The sequence below is a fragment of the Mastigoproctus giganteus genome, chromosome 5 (assembly GCF_048544385.1).
Source record: "Mastigoproctus giganteus isolate SK-2022 chromosome 5, ASM4854438v1, whole genome shotgun sequence".
Taxonomy (NCBI): domain Eukaryota; kingdom Metazoa; phylum Arthropoda; class Arachnida; order Uropygi; family Thelyphonidae; genus Mastigoproctus; species Mastigoproctus giganteus.
Genome location: NC_143579.1, coordinates 14687841 through 14710359, shown reverse-complemented (window position 1 = coordinate 14710359; position 22519 = coordinate 14687841). Strand labels below are relative to the sequence as shown.

Here is a 22519-nt window from a genome sequence, read left to right as displayed (position 1 = left end):
AAATTTGTTGAGTGAATGTAATTCAATTATTAAAAATTATACTATTATACAAGAAGGCAGTTGAAAAAAAGTTTATTGTTGGTTTATCACATTATTGGTATTTCTTTTAACTTGCATAAAGCCATATACTTGTAATATTAATGAGTAAAATACTTTTCAAAGCATAAAATTAAGTAAAAGCATATAAAAATTTAAGGAAAATAATAAAAAAAAGCAAGCTTGCTAAAAAAGATGTTTGGCATCTCTCTTTTGATTCCTTCCTCCCACACCAGGATGTACTAATTCATAGTCCACCTCCCAGTACATATCCTTTGCCAGAAAATGGAACAAACTGGTTTCTTGATGCAGTCTTTTCTTTTTTATTTTCTATAGAGCTTGTAAAAGTGTAAACATTCGATGAAGAGTTTTCTTTAACTACTATATTTTGGGGGACAGATGAAGCTGCTGATGAGGAGTCTTTTCTTTGTGTTACAACAACACTCTTAGTCGATGAAGTACCCACACTTACAAAATTAGATTTAGTCTTACTTCCAGACACAGCTCCACTTTTAGTAAATGAAGTTTTACTACGTATATAATTACTCTTATCTTTACTTCCAGAAGCACTTGTACTTTTAACAAGGGATGGTGAACAAACTTTATTTTTGGATATAGGTTTACCCTTGTTGCCTGTAAAGTAAGTACGAATATCACCTTTTGTTGTTTTCAATTTCTGAATAGCTGGAAAAAAAATAAATGTATATATTAATTAGAAGATAATGTCAATCTTTTGTTTAATGAACAATATTCTTTTGAAATCACAGAATAAACTTCATATTATGTAAGTTGAAATCCTCTTATATATTTAATTTTAAATATAATTATTTAAATTGAGAAGCATTGCTACCTTATCATTATCATATATTTCAGTTACACTAAATCAATAGATAACGGAGCAGCAAAGGCTCAATACGTTCTACATTATAAATAAATTAGTTTAGAAATGGAAGAATTACCGCTATGACGTCTTGTAGAACACTCTTTCATTGACGGCTCCCCAAACTTCTAACTACTCCCCAAAAATTTACATAAATTACTCATGTTACCCTTCGATCCCCCCCCTTTGTGAATTGGGGATACATTTGCTTTCTTGCATCACATGCCACTACTACTACTACTACTACTACTTCAGTGCTGATACTCTCCGTAGTTGGATAACTATACAAATAAATTACATATATTCCACTACCTCGTAGACAAAATCAATGATCCAATGCACCATGGGATCAGAGACCTGCGGACCCCAAGTCCAACCCAAAAATACATCGAATCACCAACCCTAATCTTTGAGCGAGAGAATACAATATGTCCATATTTTAAAAACAATCTAAATGCGTTGAAACCAAATAAATACATAGTGAATGCATACTTTTAATACTTTAAAAACTACAAAAGGTTTTGTTTTTATTAAAACATAAAAAAACATTAAGAATCCTCTAAAACTAAAGAATTCTGTTACTTCCCTGAAGCGGACGGGGCTTTTCGACCAGGGTCATGACCTTGGTCGAAATGTTGTTTATGTTTTAATATTAGTTTTTAAAGTATTAAAAATATGCATTCACTATGTATTTATTTGGTTTCAAAGCATTTAAATTATTTTTAAAATATGGACGTATTGTATTCTCTAGCTCAAAGATTAGGGTTGGTGATTCATTGTATTTTGGGGTTGGGCTTGGGGTACGCGGGTCCCGTGGTGCATTGGATCATTGATTTTGTCTATGAGGGAGTGGAATACACGGAATCTATTTGTATAGTTATCCAACTACAGAGAGTATCAGCTGAAGTGTTCTACAAAGCATCCTAGAGGTAATCCTTCTATTTCTAAACTAATTACTTATTAAAATATCAGATATGCAGTTTGCAGTATATTGAACTGGTCTTTAATTAGTGGTAATAAAGTTAGTGACCTTCGTTGCACTGATTCTATAAAGTCTGCTACAGTATTCTTGGTGATGTTAACCCATTCCTAATACCCCTCTCTTTAGGTTTTCACATTCATTGGCTGCTACTTCACTCGTTGATGTGTCTTTCCAAATTGATTCCACAAGTTTGTGTAAAATTCTTAATGGTGCAGACTAAAATGGGAAATACAGCTTTGAAAAAGTCAACCAATATGGCACATCTCTCTATGTCAAGTTAAAAGTTTGATAAAGATTATGCTTAATTTTAAGAAAATAAAGTCTGTCTATATATAGAATATATAGAATGAAGATGGTTCAGAAGTGAACAACATCAAAATGCTAGCATTTTTAAGACAGATAGAATAAAATAAAATCCATCTAATGAAGTGAAAATGAAGGCTGCTTTGTACATAAAGGAGAAATTTTTGAGAAGTAGAATAATATATTTGGATGCCAATGAGCTGTCTCTTTAGAGGAAAGCTATGTAGCACAATAACAGGCAAAGGAAGAATAGTGTTTTAATAACTCTTCAACCTGACAAGGTCTGAGTTGAGTGGCTATAGTTCCTATGCAATGACAGCCAAAAAACAAACACACCCTTACTATTAGAAGTATCTGAAGCCATGACAAATAAACCAAAAATGTATGGACACAAAGTATAAATATCCACAAACAGCACCTCTAATGAATTATATAATAATTCTATTTTTAATTTCATATGGTAAAGGCTGCCTTGTGATTACTAAAATATCAACTGTTTTAAGTGATATTAAAATTTTACAAATTTTAGTCACTTTATAATTTAAGAATTGCATAGCAACTTTTATTATATGAAGCTGAAAAAGAATTATTATGCACTCTATCCTTATTAGAGGCACTGTTCATGGGGATTTATATTTGTGTTCTTATAAAAATGGTATCATGTTTTTGAATTTTCATGATTTTGGGTAATTTGCTGAACATGAGTGCTTGCTTACTGGCATAATGTACGGGACTATTAACTGATAAACTCAGTTCTTGCTGGGCTGACAGGCTATCAAAATACTATGCTTTTCTCACTAACTGTTATGCCTTGTAGTTTTCTCCAGAAGAGGTGAGGCACAATACTGAATTTCTCATTCTACTTCTTTCCAGGTACAGCAGACTCTCGAGTTACTGGGATTGAATTAACCAGGTCGCTTCAAGACTCCAAAGTTAAAAAAAAAAAAAAAAAAATCAATCGGAAATCATAAAATTCAAGTAAAAAATAGAATAGGCATAAACAGATATTTTGCAAGTTCTAAATAAGTAACAAGAAGCGGTGTTTTAAGTCGTGATTGGGAGATGAACCTATTACCCCGCAATCCCCACTAGACAGCAGTGGATGTGAAGACACATCCACTGCTCAAATAGACAACAGAAACTGAACAAATGTTTAGTTTGTTTTAGTGCATCCTGTGGACTGCTGTGTTCCGTAGCACTGCAAAACAAAAAATTTTGTTTCGTTATTTAAGTCGGGAGTGATTCAGTAGAGTTTTTTTTATATAGTAAATATTTTTTTGTTTAGAAATTGCAAATATGATGGGTAAATGCAAAAGAGTTGTGCTTTCAGTTGAATAAAATGTGAAATTTTTGAATAAATTTGAAAACTGTGCATCCATTAAATCTTTAATGAACCATTATAATGTCGGTGACCAAATCATAAGTGACATCGTAAAAAATAAAGGAAGCTATTAGATTTTGCAGGCACATCTGATAGTGTTCAAGGCATGACTAACAGAAAAATCATGAAAGTCTATATATGAGGATGCTGACAAGGCAATGGTGATGTGGTTTCGCCAACAAAGAGCAGAAGACATTCCACTCTCTGGGACAGTTTGCACAGCCAAGGTAAAACATTTTTTTGACGAATTAAAAATGCAGGGTGATTTTAACACATCTTCTGGGTGGTTGACGCGGTTTAAACAGAGACATGGCATTCATCAGATTTCCATTCAAGGTGAAAAACTAAGTAGTGATGGCCCGGCCCCCCAAGAATTCGCCAGCGAGTTTCAATAATTTATTGAAACCAATGAACTTGTGCTGGAAGAAATTTACAATGCCGATGAAACAGGATTGTACTGGAAATGTCATCTGTCAAAAACTTTGGCATATGAAACCGAGGCAAATGCTCCAGGACATAAAATGCAAAAGCAAAGATTGACAGTCCTTTGTTGTGCAAATGTTGCTGGATCTCATTCTTTGAAACTGTGTAATTGGAACAGCAAAAAAACCACTGGCTTTCTCGAGTATTTCAATATCAAATTTACCTGTCAATTACCACAACAATAAGTCAGCCTGGATGGATACGAATATTTTCCAGTTGGTTTAGAACTAAATTTGTACTTTCAGTGCACCAACATCTGGCATCACTGGGCTTGCCACAGTAAGCTGCCCTGCTATTAGAAAACACATCAAGTCATCCTAATGAAGAAATTCTAAAATCAGACAGAAATATTTTCGTCAAATATTTACCCCCAAAATGTGGCAGCTTTAATACAACCTATGGATCAAGGTGTCATCCAACAAATGAAAGCCATTTATTGCAGAAATTTATCTCTCAAGTTAGCAGAATAAAATTATGATTTATTGACATTTTGGAAAAACCTAACTTTATTGGATGCGATTTACGAAGTTTCAGCAGCATGGAAATCAATAAAAAGCATAACCTTAAAGTGGTTGTGGCGTAAAATTTTACCAGGAAACGACATGAAGGATTCTTAGGATTTGAAGAAAACTGCGAAGATCTGGTGCCAGAAATGTTATAAAATTTGCAACAAATTGAGGAGTGCAGGGATGTCAATGAGCAATAAATTCACGATTGGCTTAATTCTGACAAAGATTTACCTGGCCATTGAGTACTAAATGAAGAAATTTTACATCACGTAACGACTACTACACCGCCATTAAATAATGATGGTGAACCTGAAGAAGAGAAAGAAGAGTTGATATCATCACAAAAAATTAGCCACAGTTTTGCTTTATGCCATGCAGAAGCACTCCTTGACTACCTGGAGCAGCAAGATGATAGTGTTCTATCGAAAAAAATGGTTTTAAGAAATATTTTAAACGGCATTCGTCAAAAAGTTGCAAAAGGAAAAAAAAAAAAACAATCTTCTACAATTTCGCATTTCTCTAATTGAAATGATTTTCGCTTATCTCTCCTATTTTTTGTAAAATTAAAATATAAAATATTATGTTAAAAACAAAACACGAAAAGGCTGTTTAAGCATGGGTAATGCATTCTCCATCATTTCTACTGCCCAGGTAGCATGCATGCATGCATCATTTTATTATATCCCATATTGTGAAAATGATGAATGCATACTATTTGGGTAGTAGAAATGATGGAGATGCATCACCCATTTTTAAACAGCCTTTTCATGCTCTTTGACATTTAGTCATGAAATATATTTAGATTAAAACAAAATATGGTTTAAAGATATCAACAATTTTTAATTTAAATCAAAATAAAACTTGTAAAAAAATATGAAAATTGTGTACCACTGTCGGCAAACGTTCATGCCTGACTCAAGCATATATTATTACATATAGGCATTTTTATACCTATGCAAGCATCGTATTGGACACGTGAGTAGTGCCACTACTCACGTGTCCAATATTTTATCCATCGCCATATTTTTTTTAGGTATGTTGTTGAACAATTTGATATATTTGGATTGACCTTGAAATTTATTATCTGGGATTTCATTTTTATCATCTATCCTGGAAAATCGAGAGTCTACTGTATTTCTGTTTACATATATAGTACACAACATCCTATTTCACTTCATTGGACAGACTTTATTTTATTCTTTTTCTAAACTCATCCTTGCTGTGTTTGTAATAGTAGTAGTAGTGGCATGTGATGTAAGAAAGCAGTGTATGAGCTTATGCAGCATCAGCCAAAAAATTCACACAACCATTCCCTCTAAATGTTTGTCCAGTTCCTCCTTAAATTTATTTAACCTATCAACTTCCACAACGACAGATGGAAGTTTGTTCCAGCAATTTACCACCCGCTGGCTAAAGGCAAATTTCCGCACATCTATTCTACATCTGTCTTTCCTCAATTTGAATTTATACCCCCTTAGGTTCGTAATCTGAACAAGTGGAAGGATCCTATCAGAATTCTTTTTTTTTTATGAAATCCCCAAATACAAAAGGTATCAAAACCTATAGTACTTGGTACCATGCATGGGTTGAAGGAGAAGTATTGGGGGGGGGGGGCAGAAACTTTGCTCTAAGACTAAACATGGATTTCCCCACTTCAAGCCTCAGAATTCAGCGTGCTCAACCCATTCAAGACCTTATACACCTCAATCAGATCACCTCGCAGGTGCCTAGTCTCCAGCCGCTGCAATTTGCAGAACTTAAGCCTCTCTTGGTAAGAGGATCCCTTCATTCCCCTCACCAATCTTGTTGCCCTTCTCTGTACACACTCAAGCAAATCTACATCCTTCCTAAAATGAGGCCTCCAGACCTGTACGCAGTACTCAAGGCGTGGCTTGACTATTGCCTTATACAGAGGGACAATCACCTCCTTTTCTCTGCTAGCAAAATTCCTATATATCATTGACAAAACCCCATGACCTGCCCTGGCATGTCTGCATTGCTCAGAAAACTTCATATCTGACTGCACAATTACTTCCAGGTCTTTTTCATTTTCTACCACCTTAAGTGTAATACCACACAGTTGGTACGTTTCTCTGGGATTACTTCTACCCATATGCTTGTTTGTTTGTTATTTGGTTTTTAGGAGCATTAGCAACTAAGGCCATATTGCTCCGGGAATATGCGGTGGTCATTCCCCGACCTTTCCGCATCTGGTGGTGACGGGCTCGAACCCTGGTCTAATCAAGAAGCGTGTGCTACGCACTGCTGCTCCTTCCCACCTGGCTACGGAAGCACCCTACCCATATGCAGTACTTTGCATTTGTCAAGGTTAAACTTCAGTTGCCACTTCTCAGCCAATCTGTCCAAATTTTCTAGATCCTGTTGCAGTAGCACACTGCCATTACTGTCACTAACAACCCTGCCAACCTTTGTATGATCTGCAAACTTCAACACTAAGCCTGATATACCTTCATCAATATCATTGATAAATATATGACAAAACAACAGTGGACCCAACACTAAACTCTGTTGCACTCCACTAATAGCATTAGTCCACGAAGAGCAGCACCCATTGATTACCACCCTCTGTCTTCTCCCACTCAACCATCCTTTTATCCATTGTAGCAACTTACCCTTAATACCATTCTGCTCCAATTTGTACAATAGTCTTTCATGCGCAACAGTGTCAAAACCTTTCCTGAAATCCAAGTATATGATATCAAAATTATTTTTTACATCCAGTTCCTTTGTAACCACATCATAATAACCAATTAAAATTTGTCAGACAAGATGTTCCCTTAACAAACCCATGCTGTGTCTGAATTATTGCTGCAGTCTTGTCTAGATGATCCTGCAATGCATGTTTAACCAGTGACTCCATTATTTTACCCGGAACAGAAGTTAAACTTACTGGTCTGTAATAACTTTAAGTTGGTGAAGGAGACAATACTGTCTTACTGGACTTTGATTTTTTCACTTCTGAAATTTCTTTCAGTCATTCCATATACTTTATATATAACTTTTATTTTCTTAAAATTACCACTATCATTGTCAAACTTTAAGTTTCCAGAGAGAGAAATACCATCTTGGTTCACTTTTTCAATATTTTCATTTGGCTAGTGTTGGTTAAGCATCCTCATTTTACAAGCATCCTCACAATCTAAATAAAAGACATTTATAGTTTATCCTAGAGGGTCTTGACTGAATTCAGATATGGAAACTGTGGATTCAAGAAAGTTCATTCCATATATTTGAAGTGTTCTTCAAATCATGTATAGTGGAATTGTCATCATGGCACATTCTATTATGATATGAACATACTACACACAATATAGAAAGCACTTAGCCTGGAACAACACTTAAGTACAGCAAGAGATAACTGATACTGCAAAGACAGCCAAGAGACATGTGATCTTGCCAGAATGTAAACAGGACTTTAGTGTCACAACGTAGTTCAGATTGTGTGTGCTTACTCCACATCTTTAATAAGTCTTTGGCAGTAAATAGTGTGAAAAGGAATTCATTCACATTACATCTTTCTAAAACTCCAACACCCAATGTCAGTACTTACCAAACCAGTAACAAGTTGGCTAATGCTAGTAGTATTATGCAAATTTTAATTAATAGTATGCATGCAGTGTGTCAAATTTCAGGCATGTTCAATTTTCTTTACTTAAACTGAATTTTTTTTTCTTTTTCTGTGATCAATAGAAGTTTTTTTAATAGAAGTATAAAGTAAATATAAGTAAGTAAAAGTATTACCTTATCAATTAATTAATACCATAACTTTATAGAACAATTAATAAAACTATAGTTATACATTCTGTAAACTTAGTCATTCAGTTTAATTACAACTGTATAATACTTTAATAATTTTCAAATAGATATTTACAGTATACCCAGTATAAAATAAAATATAAGTACAAATTCAGTAGCTTTCGGAACACGTGTCCCTTTATCAACTGACAAATTTGAATACATTACAAGCAAAGTGTGGCACGTTACTCATGCGTCATTGTTGTAGCACGGATGTGTGCTGCCTTACGCCAGTGATCATCCATCAATAAAACGGTTGTCTCTAGGATGGGATGTATACGCATGCCTTTCTGGCGATTTAATGCCTTAGGGTTGTTTATTATGTTTAGTGACTCTAGCCATAGGCGGTGGCGAAAGTGTCGCGCGTGGTCCACTATCTCAAAGTCGCGCTTGGGGTCAAGATCGTGGTTGGTAGCCCAAAAATGTTCTGCAAGCGCGGACTGGTCAGTTTCGGCAAGCCGGATTGCTCTGTCGTGTTCCGTGAGGCGATCCTGGAGACGTCTCGATGTCTCACCTACGTAGCAACTGTTACAGGCCCTACAGGTGATACGGTACACTACATTGCTGCGTAAGACAGGTGTGACAGGGGTCTTCACACTGGAGACAAGTGAACGTAGGTTCCTACCTGGTAATTGCACACATTTGATGTTGTAACTTCTCAGGATCTTCGAGATACGTCCTGACACTCCTGGATAGTACGGAATGTAGGCGGATGATATGCCGACTTGCTTCGGAGGTCTTGGGTTGGAAGTAAGTTCTTGTGCCTGTAACAAGCATCTGTTTAGTACATGGGATGGATAACCGCATCTGGTTAGGTCCGCCTTCACACGGGAGATCTCGTTACGTCTAATTGTGTCGGTGCTGGAATGGCTCCAGGCCCTGGAGAACAGGGTGTGGGCAGTGCTATTGAGATGGCTTGGAGCGTGGCCGGACCCGTAGTTGGTGAATTGACCGCACCACATGGGTTTGCGGTATACTGAGGTCTCTAAATGTGGGCCTACGCGATGCACTAGCACGTCCAGAAACGGGAGCGAACCGTCCACCTCTGATTCTACGGTAAACTTGATGAAATTGGATAGAGAGTTGAGGTATTCTAGTAGTACCGTTTCAGAACCACGTGGTATTATGGTAAAAATATCGTCGACGTATCTACACCACGTTGTAATAGGTGTAGGTGGGTTCTGGTGTATCTGCTTCTCCAGATCTTCCATGGCGATGTTAGCTACTACGGAACTGACAGGGGCACCCATAGCAGTGCCATGTACTTGTTTGTAGAGTGAGTCTTCAAAGGTGAAGATGCTGCTAGAGAAGCATAGGTTGAGGGCGGTACAGATGTCATCAGTGGATAGTGACGTCCTGGATTGGAGGCTTAAGTCGCTCTCAAGGAGCCTTCTGGCGCAGTGCACGGCCTGTTGGACGGGAATCGAGGTGAATAAAGAAACCACGTCAAATGATGCCATGACAGAGTTATCAGGGATTGAAATGTCCTTAATGATGTTAATGAATTCACTGCTGTTTTTAACGGTGTGAGATGTATTACCTATAAGAGGCGAGAGGAGGCTCGCGATGTGTTTGGACAGTTCATACGTTGGGGCACTGCAGCAAGACACTATAGGTCTGAGAGGAATACCCGGTTTATGGATCTTTGGTAATCTGTAGAATTGCGGTAGTTGGCAGCCAGTAGCACGTAGAAGATGGTGAGTCGCGGTCGGGATCTTCTTATCTTTAAGCCATGCGTGGACAAGTTTATTAACATTTGCTTCCAGACGTTTCAAGACTTTAACGGGAGGATCAGGTAGAGGTTCATATACGTTAGGATCGAGTAATAGGGCCAAGGCTTTCTCTCGGTAGGCTGATCGGTCCAGCACAACAGTCCGGCGCCCTTTATCTGCAGGAAGTACAACAATGGAGTTGTCTTTTCTTATAGATGACAGGGCGGCACGTTGGCGGCGGTTGAGGTTTGAGCACGTTTTTTCGAGTGTTGCGGAGGACTGCGGCAGTCTTGAATCGGATCTCATTGGCAGTTTCTTCGGGAAAGTTGGTAATACTGGCTTCTATACCCATAGCGAGCTGTGTGATGGGAGGTTTCGATGGTATAATGGCGAATTTCATACCGTTTGATAAAACACTCAGCTGCTCGTTGGACAGTTGTTTGTTACTTAGATTCAAAATGAAAGAAGTCGTGCATCGGATCTCGTTGGCAGTTTCTTCGGGAAGGTTGGTAATACTGGCTTCTATACCCATAGCGAGCTGTGTGATGGGAGGTTTCGATGGTATAACGGCGAATTTCATACTGTTTGATAAAACACTCAGCTGCTCGTTGGACAGTTGTTTGTTTCTTAGATTCAAGACAAAAGAAGTCGTGTCGTCTGAACGAGTGGATCGTGCCTGCTTTAACTTCAGCCTACGCACATTAAATTTGTGGATATCCCATCTCCACCGTGAAATCAGGAACGCTGACTACAACAAGTCCAGACTGTTACAACATCTACAAGGTAAGGTCTCGCCTATTGTATTTACAAACCTTATACATACCATCTGCCATCGGGCTAGTCAGACCTCGGATACCTACCGTTTACGCCAACAGCGCAAGTTCATAAACTTGAGCATAGAAACTAACTCCTTAAAGACGAACACTCGTTCAGACGACACGACTTCTTTCGTTTTGAATCTAAGTAACAAACAACTGTCCAACGAGCAGCTGAGTGTTTTATCAAACGGTATGAAATTCGCCATTATACCATCGAAACCTCCCATCACACAGCTCGCTATGGGTATAGAAGCCAGTATTACCAACTTTCCCGAAGAAACTGCCAATGAGATCCGATTCAAGACTGCCGCAGTCCTCCGCAACACTCGAAAAAACGTGCTCAAACCTCAACCGCCGCCAACGTGCCGCCCTGTCATCTATAAGAAAAGACAACTCCATTGTTGTACTTCCTGCAGATAAAGGGCGCCGGACTGTTGTGCTGGACCGATCAGCCTACCGAGAGAAAGCCTTGGCCCTATTACTCGATCCTAACGTATATGAACCTCTACCTGATCCTCCCGTTAAAGTCTTGAAACGTCTGGAAGCAAATGTTAATAAACTTGTCCACGCATGGCTTAAAGATAAGAAGATCCCGACCGCGACTCACCATCTTCTACGTGCTACTGGCTGCCAACTACCGCAATTCTACGGATTACCAAAGATCCATAAACCGGGTATTCCTCTCAGACCTATAGTGTCTTGCTGCAGTGCCCCAACGTATGAACTGTCCAAACACATCGCGAGCCTCCTCTCGCCTCTTATAGGTAATACATCTCACACCGTTAAAAACAGCAGTGAATTCATTAACATCATTAAGGACATTTCAATCCCTGATAACTCTGTCATGGCATCATTTGACGTGGTTTCTTTATTCACCTCGATTCCCGTCCAACAGGCCGTGCACTGCGCCAGAAGGCTCCTTGAGAGCGACTTAAGCCTCCAATCCAGGACGTCACTATCCACTGATGACATCTGTACCGCCCTCAACCTATGCCTCTCTAGCAGCATCTTCACCTTTGAAGACTCACTCTACAAACAAGTACATGGCACTGCTATGGGTGCCCCTGTCAGTTCCGTAGTAGCTAACATCGCCATGGAAGATCTGGAGAAGCAGATACACCAGAACCCACCTACACCTATTACAACGTGGTGTAGATACGTCGACGATATTTTTACCATAATACCACGTGGTTCTGAAACGGTACTACTAGAATACCTCAACTCTCTATCCAATTTCATCAAGTTTACCGTAGAATCAGAGGTGGACGGTTCGCTCCCGTTTCTGGACGTGCTAGTGCATCGCGTAGGCCCACATTTAGAGACCTCAGTATACCGCAAACCCATGTGGTGCGGTCAATTCACCAACTACGGGTCCGGCCACGCTCCAAGCCATCTCAATAGCACTGCCCACACCCTGTTCTCCAGGGCCTGGAGCCATTCCAGCACCGACACAATTAGACGTAACGAGATCTCCCGTGTGAAGGCGGACCTAACCAGATGCGGTTATCCATCCCATGTACTAAACAGATGCTTGTTACAGGCACAAGAACTTACTTCCAACCCAAGACCTCCGAAGCAAGTCAGCATATCATCCGCCTACATTCCGTACTATCCAGGAGTGTCAGGACGTATCTCGAAGATCCTGAGAAGTTACAACATCAAATGTGTGCAATTACCAGGTAGGAACCTACGTTCACTTGTCTCCAGTGTGAAGACCCCTGTCACACCTGTCTTACGCAGCAATGTAGTGTACCGTATCACCTGTAGGGCCTGTAACAGTTGCTACGTAGGTGAGACATCGAGACGTCTCCAGGATCGCCTCACGGAACACGACAGAGCAATCCGGCTTGCTGAAACTGACCAGTCCGCGCTTGCAGAACATTTTTGGGCTACCAACCACGATCTTGACCCCAAGCGCGACTTTGAGATAGTGGACCACGCGCGACACTTTCGCCACCGCCTATGGCTAGAGTCACTAAACATAATAAACAACCCTAAGGCATTAAATCGCCAGAAAGGCATGCGTATACATCCCATCCTAGAGACAACCGTTTTATTGATGGATGATCACTGGCGTAAGGCAGCACACGTCCGTGCTACAACAATGACGCATGAGTAACGTGCCACACTTTGCTTGTAATGTATTCAAATTTGTCAGTTGATAAAGGGACACGTGTTCCGAAAGCTACTGAATTTGTACTTATATTTTATTTTATACTGGGTATACTGTAAATATCTATTTGAAAATTATTAAACTATGGACCCCAGTACTCCAGGCCCATTTGTCACTGTATAATACTTATTACTCTTCTTCCACATATACTTTTTTTAAAGTCTCTCTTCTCTCTCGCTATATATATTTCACTTCACAAGTGACACTATGCACACTGAAAGGACAGAATTCATGGGATACCTGGTTCCTGTGCAATGCAATGCTGATACCCCTCTCTCGCCAGTGGACGAACTACTGCTTGGCAAGTATAAAGGTACACTGCATTCACATAGATGGTAATTCAACCATCTATGTGAATGGTTGAATGTATGGATAAACGTAGTGAGTTAACCGACTTTGAAAGAGGGATGATAGTGGGCATCCGACGGATGGGTCACTCTATCGTGGAGGTAGTACAGAAATGGAACTATCCGCGTTTGACAGAATCAAGATTGTATCGAAAAAATGCCACTTTTGGAATAACGTCTCACAGTGGACAGCGCTGTGGGTGGTGGATGAACGTGGCCATCAACATCTGTCTCTTATTGTTTCAGCTGGAGAGAAACAGTGGCACAGATCACTGCCAGCTTCAACGAGAGAGGTGCCAGAAATGTCTCCACCAAGACCACCAGATGATCATTAGCACAATAGGTTATGGGAGCCACTGACCGACCAGAGTCCCATTGATAATACCACTACACAGGGCAAAAAAACATAGGCACAGGATCTTGGATGACTGGAGATAGGTCTCCTGGTCCGATGAGTCCTGTTTTCAGCTGTTTCGAGTGGACGGGAGGATGAGTAAAGAAGATTATGAAATATCGGCCAGTTGGATGAAGAGATCCACAACATCCGAAGAAAAGATGGCTGAGACTGGAATAGGCCACCTGGCCTAAATCATTGAAAGGATGATGATGATAGGAGGATGAGTATTTGGTGGAAACAGCACAATGCACCTGTCATGTCAACAAGGAACTGTGCAGGCAGGTGGATGATCGGTAATGGTTTGGGGGCATGTTCAATTGGCACACATTGGGACCTCTGGTACGTCTAGACACATTTCTGAATAGTCCAGGTTACGTGTCCATCTTTGCAGACCATTTGCATTCCTTCATGGTTCCACTGCACCTCTCCACAGAGCCGTGGTGACTAGAACATGGTTCGAAGGGCATTCTGCAGATTTTACCACAATGGAATGGCCTCCCTGTTCACCGGATGTGAACTCTGTGGAGCATCTTTGGGATGCTGTGGAAAGGTCTGTTCGAGCTTTGGATCCTCCACCCAGGAATGTGACAGAATTATGGACAGCAGTGCAGCAAGCATGGATGGAAATACCTGTGGAACGCTTTCGTGAACTAGTAGACTCAAAGGTTCGCCGTGTGACTGCCCTTATCTGGGCGAAAGGTGGGCCTACCTGTTACTAGGTTGGTATCCCATGATTTCTGCCCACTCAGTGTAGTCTGACATAACAATAAATGCAAAGCATGCATGCACATCCTAAAAGCTAACAATGATGCTTTCAAATTACATTTAATCTATGAATTTATTTTTAATTTCATATAAATTGTACGGAAAAAGAAATAATAACTGCCAGATTTCTATTTGCCCAATTTTAATGAAATTTGGGATGGATTGCCAAATCTTTCAAAAAGAACTAAATATAAAATTTAATAAAAATCAATTCACTGGGATTCAAATTGTTACACGCAGACAGAGGACACGGTGGAGATAATAGGCACTTATACATGCACATATATATATATATGCAAACATGCCTAAGCATACTTTTATTCTTGCAGACAGATTCAAAGTAAAATAGATTATTGCAATACTGCTTTAGTGGGATCAACTGATGATGATACCAACAACAAATTATAAATGGGAGGCATTCAGCAAAGTAATCACAGAAGCTAATAAGCTTTTCATACCAACAAAGAGATACTGTTCAATGTTCGTACCTAAATGGATGGCAGAGAAGAAAAATGTGTGGAATTATTATATATTAGCAGACAACGTGGAAACCTACAGTAAGTACAAACTACTCTGCAATTGGGTAATTCAGGGGTTAGACAATCTAAGACAGATTATTACAGGTCCTTGACCAAGAGTGCAAAGAAAAGTAGCAGGGAATTTTTCCTTAGGTTAACACTAGAAGGAAAGAATTAACAATGTTGGCCCACTAGATATGAATACCACAAATATTGGTGATCCCAATTAGATTGCTGACAAACTAAATAAATATTTTGCATTTACATCCACCCATGAAGAAGTTTAGGGAAGGGAACACTAGAGGTTTTTATATGGGAGCTAAATGATTTTTTTTTATAGCTGAGAAGAAAGTGGAAGAGAAATTGCTGAAGCTAGTGTATATGGATTGATGAGATCTATGTAGTTATATTAAGAGAAGTAAGCAAATATCAAATAATGTAAACAAACTTTTGGCCATAATTATAAGAGGAACATCCTTGATTTCAGGGGAGGTGTGCAAATGTCTCTCCCATTCAAAAGGGAGATCAAAGGGTGATGTGAGCAATTACAGAGCTGAACGCTTGACCTTGAACTACCTTGGGGGTTGGAAGTTTACCAAGCTTAATCAACCTTTGGAGGGTGTTGGCAGTTTACCAAGCTTAATCAACCTTTGGAGGGTGTTGGCAGTTTACCAAGCTTAATCAACCTTTGGTTCGTTACTACATTAGGCTGATCACAAGGAACATTCCTTGTGATCAGCCTAATGTAGTAACGAACTTCAAACCTGTCCGCATTTAATAACTGCTGCAATCCTATATAATTATGTTTATTCTTAGAGGGCATAAAGCAGTACAGCTTTGTAAACTTACTGTCTCAAGTAGTGCTGGATGCTATGGGTATCTCCAATCAGGAACTGCAAGTGTTGGAATTAGAACGTTGTTTTTTGATTTTTGCTTATATCTGAAGATGTAAGTTGCTGTTCCTAATCATACAGCAGTTTCTTCTAGCATTTCCTATGCTTGTTACTGTAAGTTTTTCTCAGTTGACATCCACTAATTATAGACTGTTAACACAGCCTGCACCAGCATGGATCACCTCTGCTATTGTTCTTCAATGCTGTATGAGCAGTGCCAATTATATGTATCATGAACTTTCTAATGCTGCTAAGTTTTCTCATAATACAGCATCAATGATGAAGCCAAGGCTATGGTTATACAAAAATGAAAAGTTATATATTACAAGAGCAGACTTGCCAGCTACACACACACACACACACACACAGAGAGAGAGGGTAATTCAATTAAAAGACACTAGGGTCTATCATCTTGCTCATTTTTAGGTTCAGGCTATTTGCCATATATGAGCTAAAAATTTTGAATCTGATGTTAAAATTGGACTAAGTGTTACCATTTAGATATTACAATTTATAAATTTAATTTTGCCTAATCAACTGTTTTTGAACTCTAGCCTTTTATTTTATTTTTTTAAATGGATGTAAAAAGCATATTTTATTTGAATAAAAAAAAAAAAAAAAGATCATAACAGGTGTAGTATGAGTAAAGGCAATGCAAAGTTACCTTACAGCAGTAAGGTAACTTTTTACACAGCTAAATACTTACTGATGAGTGAGTACCACATGTAATCACTATGGTTATTTTTTTTATTCAAATAAAACCATTTTTGGGTCAATGAATACATTTTTACATTCATTTCAAGAGTACACTGATGATGTTTTTAGATGAAAGCAAGGGCAAGGAACAGCTTTGCCACTGAGAAAAAAAAGCAGTTGATTAGGCAAAGTTTAAATTCAGAAACCCTAAAATGTAAACAGTAATACTTAAGTCCAATTTTAACATTATATTCAAACACTTCAGCTAAAAAATTACAAAAAAGTTCAGAGGACAAATTGCCTAAACATAAAAATAAACAAGACAGATTTTTGTGACTTTTAATTTAAACATTCTGCATGTGTGTAAAAGTAAATTAATTCTATGTTGATAATTCTAGCAAGAATTAAAAATCTGTTAGTAGTAATTGAGTGGACAATATCTAACCAAAATGAATAGCTCACACATACCCATTTCTGCTCTTTCAATATTAATTTTACTCTTATAAAAGTTTGTTTTGGTTAATGAGGGTAAATATCATTTTTGAGACCTAATTAGCAGCCAAATAGTAATTATATATATATATATATATATATATATATATATTTTTTTTTTTATGAAAACCACAAACATGAGACGTATTTTAGAACCTATGGTACTTGGTGCCGTGCTTGGGTTGGAGGTTGAAAAGACGAAAGAAGATATTTGTTGACATTAGACTTGAACTTCTGTTTGTTTGTTATTTGGTTTTAGGAGCATTAACAACTAAGGCCATATTGCTCCGGGAATATGCGGTGGTCATTCCCTGACCTTTCCGCATCCTCTGTATTTCCCCGGTCTAATCAAGAAGCGTGTGCTACACACTGCTGCTTCTTCCCACTTGGCTACGGAGGTGCTCTTGAACTTCTGTAGACTGTAATTTTCAGGAAATACGTATGAAGGTTGTTTCAGAAAACCACAGTTGAATGAATAAACGAGGAAGATGAAAAGTTGGTTCTGTGAGTTTGAAGTTGGACAGTAAATGGATGTTGGCTGGTGGCGGCACATGTTTGGACTGTTTTGAAAGAGAGAGTGGAAATTATAGAAGCCAATTCAGAAGAACAGTGTCCATGGAAGTATCTGTAGAAAGGGCATGCAGAAGAAACAGTAAGTCAATGAGACAGAGACTCTGTTAGAGATGAGTCATTAATTAACCTAACAAGCCCTCTTCTGAATGGAATCTAGAAGCCTGAGAGAGGTTTGAGGGCACTGCCCCCAGATGTGGGAACAATAGTCTAAGGTAGGGAGGATATGCGATTTGTACAGAGTGAACAGCTGTTTTTAAGAAAAGTAATGCCGAGAGCGAAAGAGAAAACCAAGTTTTTTAGATGCAGAGGAAGCAATATTTGTAATGTGCTTGTGCCAAGAGAGATTAGAAATCAGGGTAATCTCCAAAAGAGATATATCTACTTGCCTAGAAATCAGAGTGTCACCAAAGACAAGCATAGGAGCAGAAGAATACTTTTTGTAAGATATAAGACAAGACCGAGTTTTAGAAGGATTGAAATCAACTAAGTTGTCTTTGCCCCACTGTAGAATTACCAGGAGATCAGTACCTAAGGAATTGGTAGCGGATATTCAAGAAGTTGAAACTGATTAAGCAGGGCAAGGATTCTCAAATGGAAAAGTGGAATGAAATGTGCTATCATCGGCAAAACTATAGATAGGATTTCCAGTAAATGGAAGAAGGTCATTAATATACAAGAGAAAAAGAGTGAGGGAAAGAACTGAACCTTGGGGGACACCAGCATTAGTGGAGAAGTTGGAAGACAAAGAGCCATCTATCATCACCCTTAGTGAGCAATCAGAGAAAAAATTGGATAACCAATTACGAAACATAGTTGGCAAACCATAAGATGGAAGCTTGTTTAGAAGACCTTTATGCCAAACAAGATTGAAAGCCTTTGAGATGTCGAGAGCAACTGCTTGTGTTTCACCTAACCTTTCCACTGAATTTTTCCATAAATGGACAAATTCACTAGTGGATCAACACTGATGGAATCCATACTGGCGATTGCTGATCAGATGGAAGGTTTCTACGTAGTTTAAGAGTTGGCAGTTAATTGATTTCTCCATTACTTTAGAAAGAGTAGAAGTAATAGTAGAATTGCAATGGGATGATAATTGGATGGGGTGATTTGTCACCCTTTTTAGGAACTGGCTGGATATGAGAAAATTTCCAAGCAGAAGGAAAAACACCTTTTGAATAAGTAAGTGAAAAAAGGCAGCAAAGAACAGGAGTAAGTTCAGGAGCACAGGTTTTGGGAACACATAGATGATAATGACATTTGGGATGATAATTGGATGGGGTGATTTGTCACCCTTTTTAGGAACTGGCTGGATATGAGAAAATTTCCAAGCAGAAGGAAAAACACCTTTTGAATAAGTAAGTGAAAAAAGGCAGCAAAGAACAGGAGTAAGTTCAGGAGCACAGGTTTTGGGAACACATAGAGAAATACCATCAGGACCTGGAGCTTTCTTAGCATCACGATTTTTCAAAATCCTTCTGACATCCTTTTGAAGGAACATCACAGGAATAACTACATCTAGTTACACATTAAAAAAAAAAAAATCAGAAGTGGTTTCTGGCAGTGTTCACATTGTTTTCTGCTATCAGCTGTGGCATAAACTCTGCAGAAATGCACCCTTGTGTGGAAAGTTTCCATTAAAACGGAATGACCCAATCCAACACAGATATAAGTTTCTTCAGTGATTTCATAAACTGTAAGTCTTTAGTCATTTTGTACCAACTTTTGCACTTCAGACGTGATTTCAACAGTTCAGGGCAGTCCAGAATGTCAATCTCTTTCTGCAGATTGCTTTATCTTCTTTTAAATAATGGTACCAGGTGAAAACCTGCATATGGGACATTTCAAAGTTCCCATATGCTATTTTAAGATGAAATGTTTTTTGATCTTAAAATCAAATGATCATAAACGATCAAATGCTATTTTAAAATCAACCCAGAGAAATGTACCAACTGGGTGGTGTTACACTCAGGGTAGTGGAGAGTGAAAGAAACCTGGGGGTGATTGTGCAGTCAGATATGAAGTTTTCTGAGCAGTGCAGACAGGCTGCCAGAGTAAGTCATGGGATCTTGTCAATGAATATACAGGAATTTTGCGAGCAGGGATAAGGAGGTGATTATCCCTAGACCTTGAGTATCGTGTACAGGTCTGGAAGCCTCATTTTAGGAAGGATATACACTTGCTAGAATGAGTACAGGGATGAGCGACAAGACTGGTGAGGGGAACAAAGGGGTGCTCTTACAAAGAAAGGCTTGAGTTCTGCAAATTGCAGAGGTTGGAGACTAGGCACCTGCAAGGTGATCTGATTGAGGCATATAAGGCCTTCATGGATTGAGCAGGCTCAATGCTGATGGGATTCTTCTTCTTGCTAAGATTACAAACCTGAGGGGGCATAAACTGAAATTCAGGAAAGACAGCTGTCAAATAGATGTGCAGAAATTTGTCTTTAGCCAGCGGGTAGTTGATTTCTGGAACAAACTTCCATTTGTTGTTGTGGAAGTTGATAACTTAAACAAATTTAAGGCAGAACTAGACAAACATTTGGAATGAATGGATGGGTGAAATGGAAAGTTTTTTTTTTGGCTAATGTTGTATAACTTGCTTTCTTGCATCACATGCCTCTACTAATGCTAATGTTTCATGTGCAGTTTTTCCAATTTTAAAGTAGTTTAACACACGTTGTTCGTGTGCATTCTTTTGTTTTTAAATACAATATGTGAAACATGTCTTTGTTACTAGTTGACTAAAAAAATAAGAGAGCTGCAGTGAAGAAGGCAGCTTCTTGTACAGAGGTACGGATTAGACATGCCTAAACATGTTATACTTTGTTGCAGTGCACTGCTCTCTTTACCTTGAACAACAGGCATAAGCAAGACACTTTTTTTTGAACAGTTTAGCAGAAAATGCCTCATATACCCAATTCCTTCAAGGATGATCATAATAAAACTGATATATTTTTTTTATGAAAACCCCAAACACGAAAGGTATCAAAACCTATAGTACTGTGCATGGGTTGAAGGAGAAGTATGGGGGAAGGGGGATGCTGGAAACTTTGCACTAGAGACTAAACATGTGTTTCACCACTTCAAGCCTCCAATAAAGCAAAGTGGTGGTATTTCACCGGTTGATGAAAGTCATCTACCATGTGGAGAAATATTAGTATGAAAGCAAATTTTTTTTTTTTTATTTACAAATTTCAGAAAATGATTTCAAGGCTAGTGTTGGGTGAATCAACAAATTTAAAAAGCAGTGTGGAATTAGGTATTTGTCCATAAGGCAATGTCAGACTTTATAGTGATACTGATATTGTTGAAAATTTTCAACACAAATTTATTTAAAGCATTAAATGAAATGAGTTTGAGTCCTGAAACACATAACGAATCACTAAATAATTTTATTTATGAGAATGACTTATTTTGGAAACTTTTATCAAAGAAAACTTCAGCTGATAAAAATATAGATTATGCACCAGGTCACAAAATCAGCAAAATTTGTGTGGGTGAATTCCACACAAACCATGTTTCTTGGTGAGAGGAAAATCGCTGAAACAACAGGCTTTCAAAAACTGCTCACACCCTGTTCTCTGCAAAGGCTACAAAAAAGTTTAGTCAACAGTTCGTGAATGGTTTCACTATTTCCACCTGGAAAAATATGCCTGAAAGAAATAAAAACAGCAGAAAAGGTTTTGTTAATTCTTGAAAATGCACCAGATCATCCAGATGTAGGGAGACAAACGTTGCTACACGTCCGTAGGAATAACCTTAAATTGCCCTACACGTGTCTCCTGGGTGGTGCTAAGTGAGCAATTGCGTTGGCTGCTGGACCTCGAGCTCTGCTTTTGGATATCCCAGCAATTAGAGGATACATTATATTAATACTTAGAACATGGAACATTATCCTAATCTAAATGGCTCCTTTCAGAACCAAACAACAACAAAGAACATAGGACACCCTCTGAATATTCTTCAACTTAATATTGAGGGTATAAGCCGATCAAAAAGTGACTACCTCTTAAAAGTGCTTAACGACTACCATGTAGATGTTGTGCTGCTACAAGAAACACACTGTGAAGATCAAAACCAACTTTACTCTAGATGTAAATTACCAGGATACAGCCTTGTCGCGGCTACTTTCCATAAAAGCTATGGTACCACTACGCATATCCGAAATAAAATTGACCAAATAGAAATTTTGGACATAAGCACTAATGACATTTTCACTACCAGGGTTGGGGTGATGGGCCTGGAAATAATAAATATCTATAAACCACCATCTCGACCTTGGTGTAAAGAAGCTATCCAGAATGTGCATCATTCATCAATTATTATGGGAGATTTCAACAGTAGGAGCACTCTTTGGGGCTATGCTGACACTAATGCAGATGGCCTTGGTGTGATGGCCTGGTCTGAAGTCGAGGATGTTTTCTTAATGTATGATGCAAAAGAGAAAGGTTCCTTTCACTCAGGCAGATGGAACAAATATACCAACCCAGACCTCTGTTTTGTCTCAAGAGATGAGTGCGGAAGACCTTTGCAGTGTAGCAGGAAAGTTTTGAATAATTTTCCTCGTAGTCAGCATAGACCAATTCTTGTAAAAATTTGCACCGAAGTTCCAATAGTAAGATCAAAGCCTGTACCTTGCTGGAACTTTGGAAAAGCTCACTGGGAAGCCTTCACTAATGAAGTGGATCACAATATTCAATGGATCCCATCAAAAACCGACAATTATAAGCGATTTGTTGGTTT

At 38.6% G+C, this 22519-nt stretch overlaps 1 protein-coding gene across 1 annotated transcript in view; it reads right to left on the bottom strand.

The window, feature by feature from the left end:
- Window positions 1-250: 250 nt before the first annotated feature.
- Window positions 251-22519, bottom strand: part of mh (DNA-dependent metalloprotease SPRTN) — a 101752-nt gene continuing 79483 nt past the window's right edge. The window contains exon 8 of the mRNA XM_090373082.1: window positions 251-720. Coding sequence (XP_090229208.1) covers window positions 284-720 — 437 coding nt within the window. The 3' untranslated portion in view covers window positions 251-283. The remainder of the gene's footprint in view (window positions 721-22519) is intronic.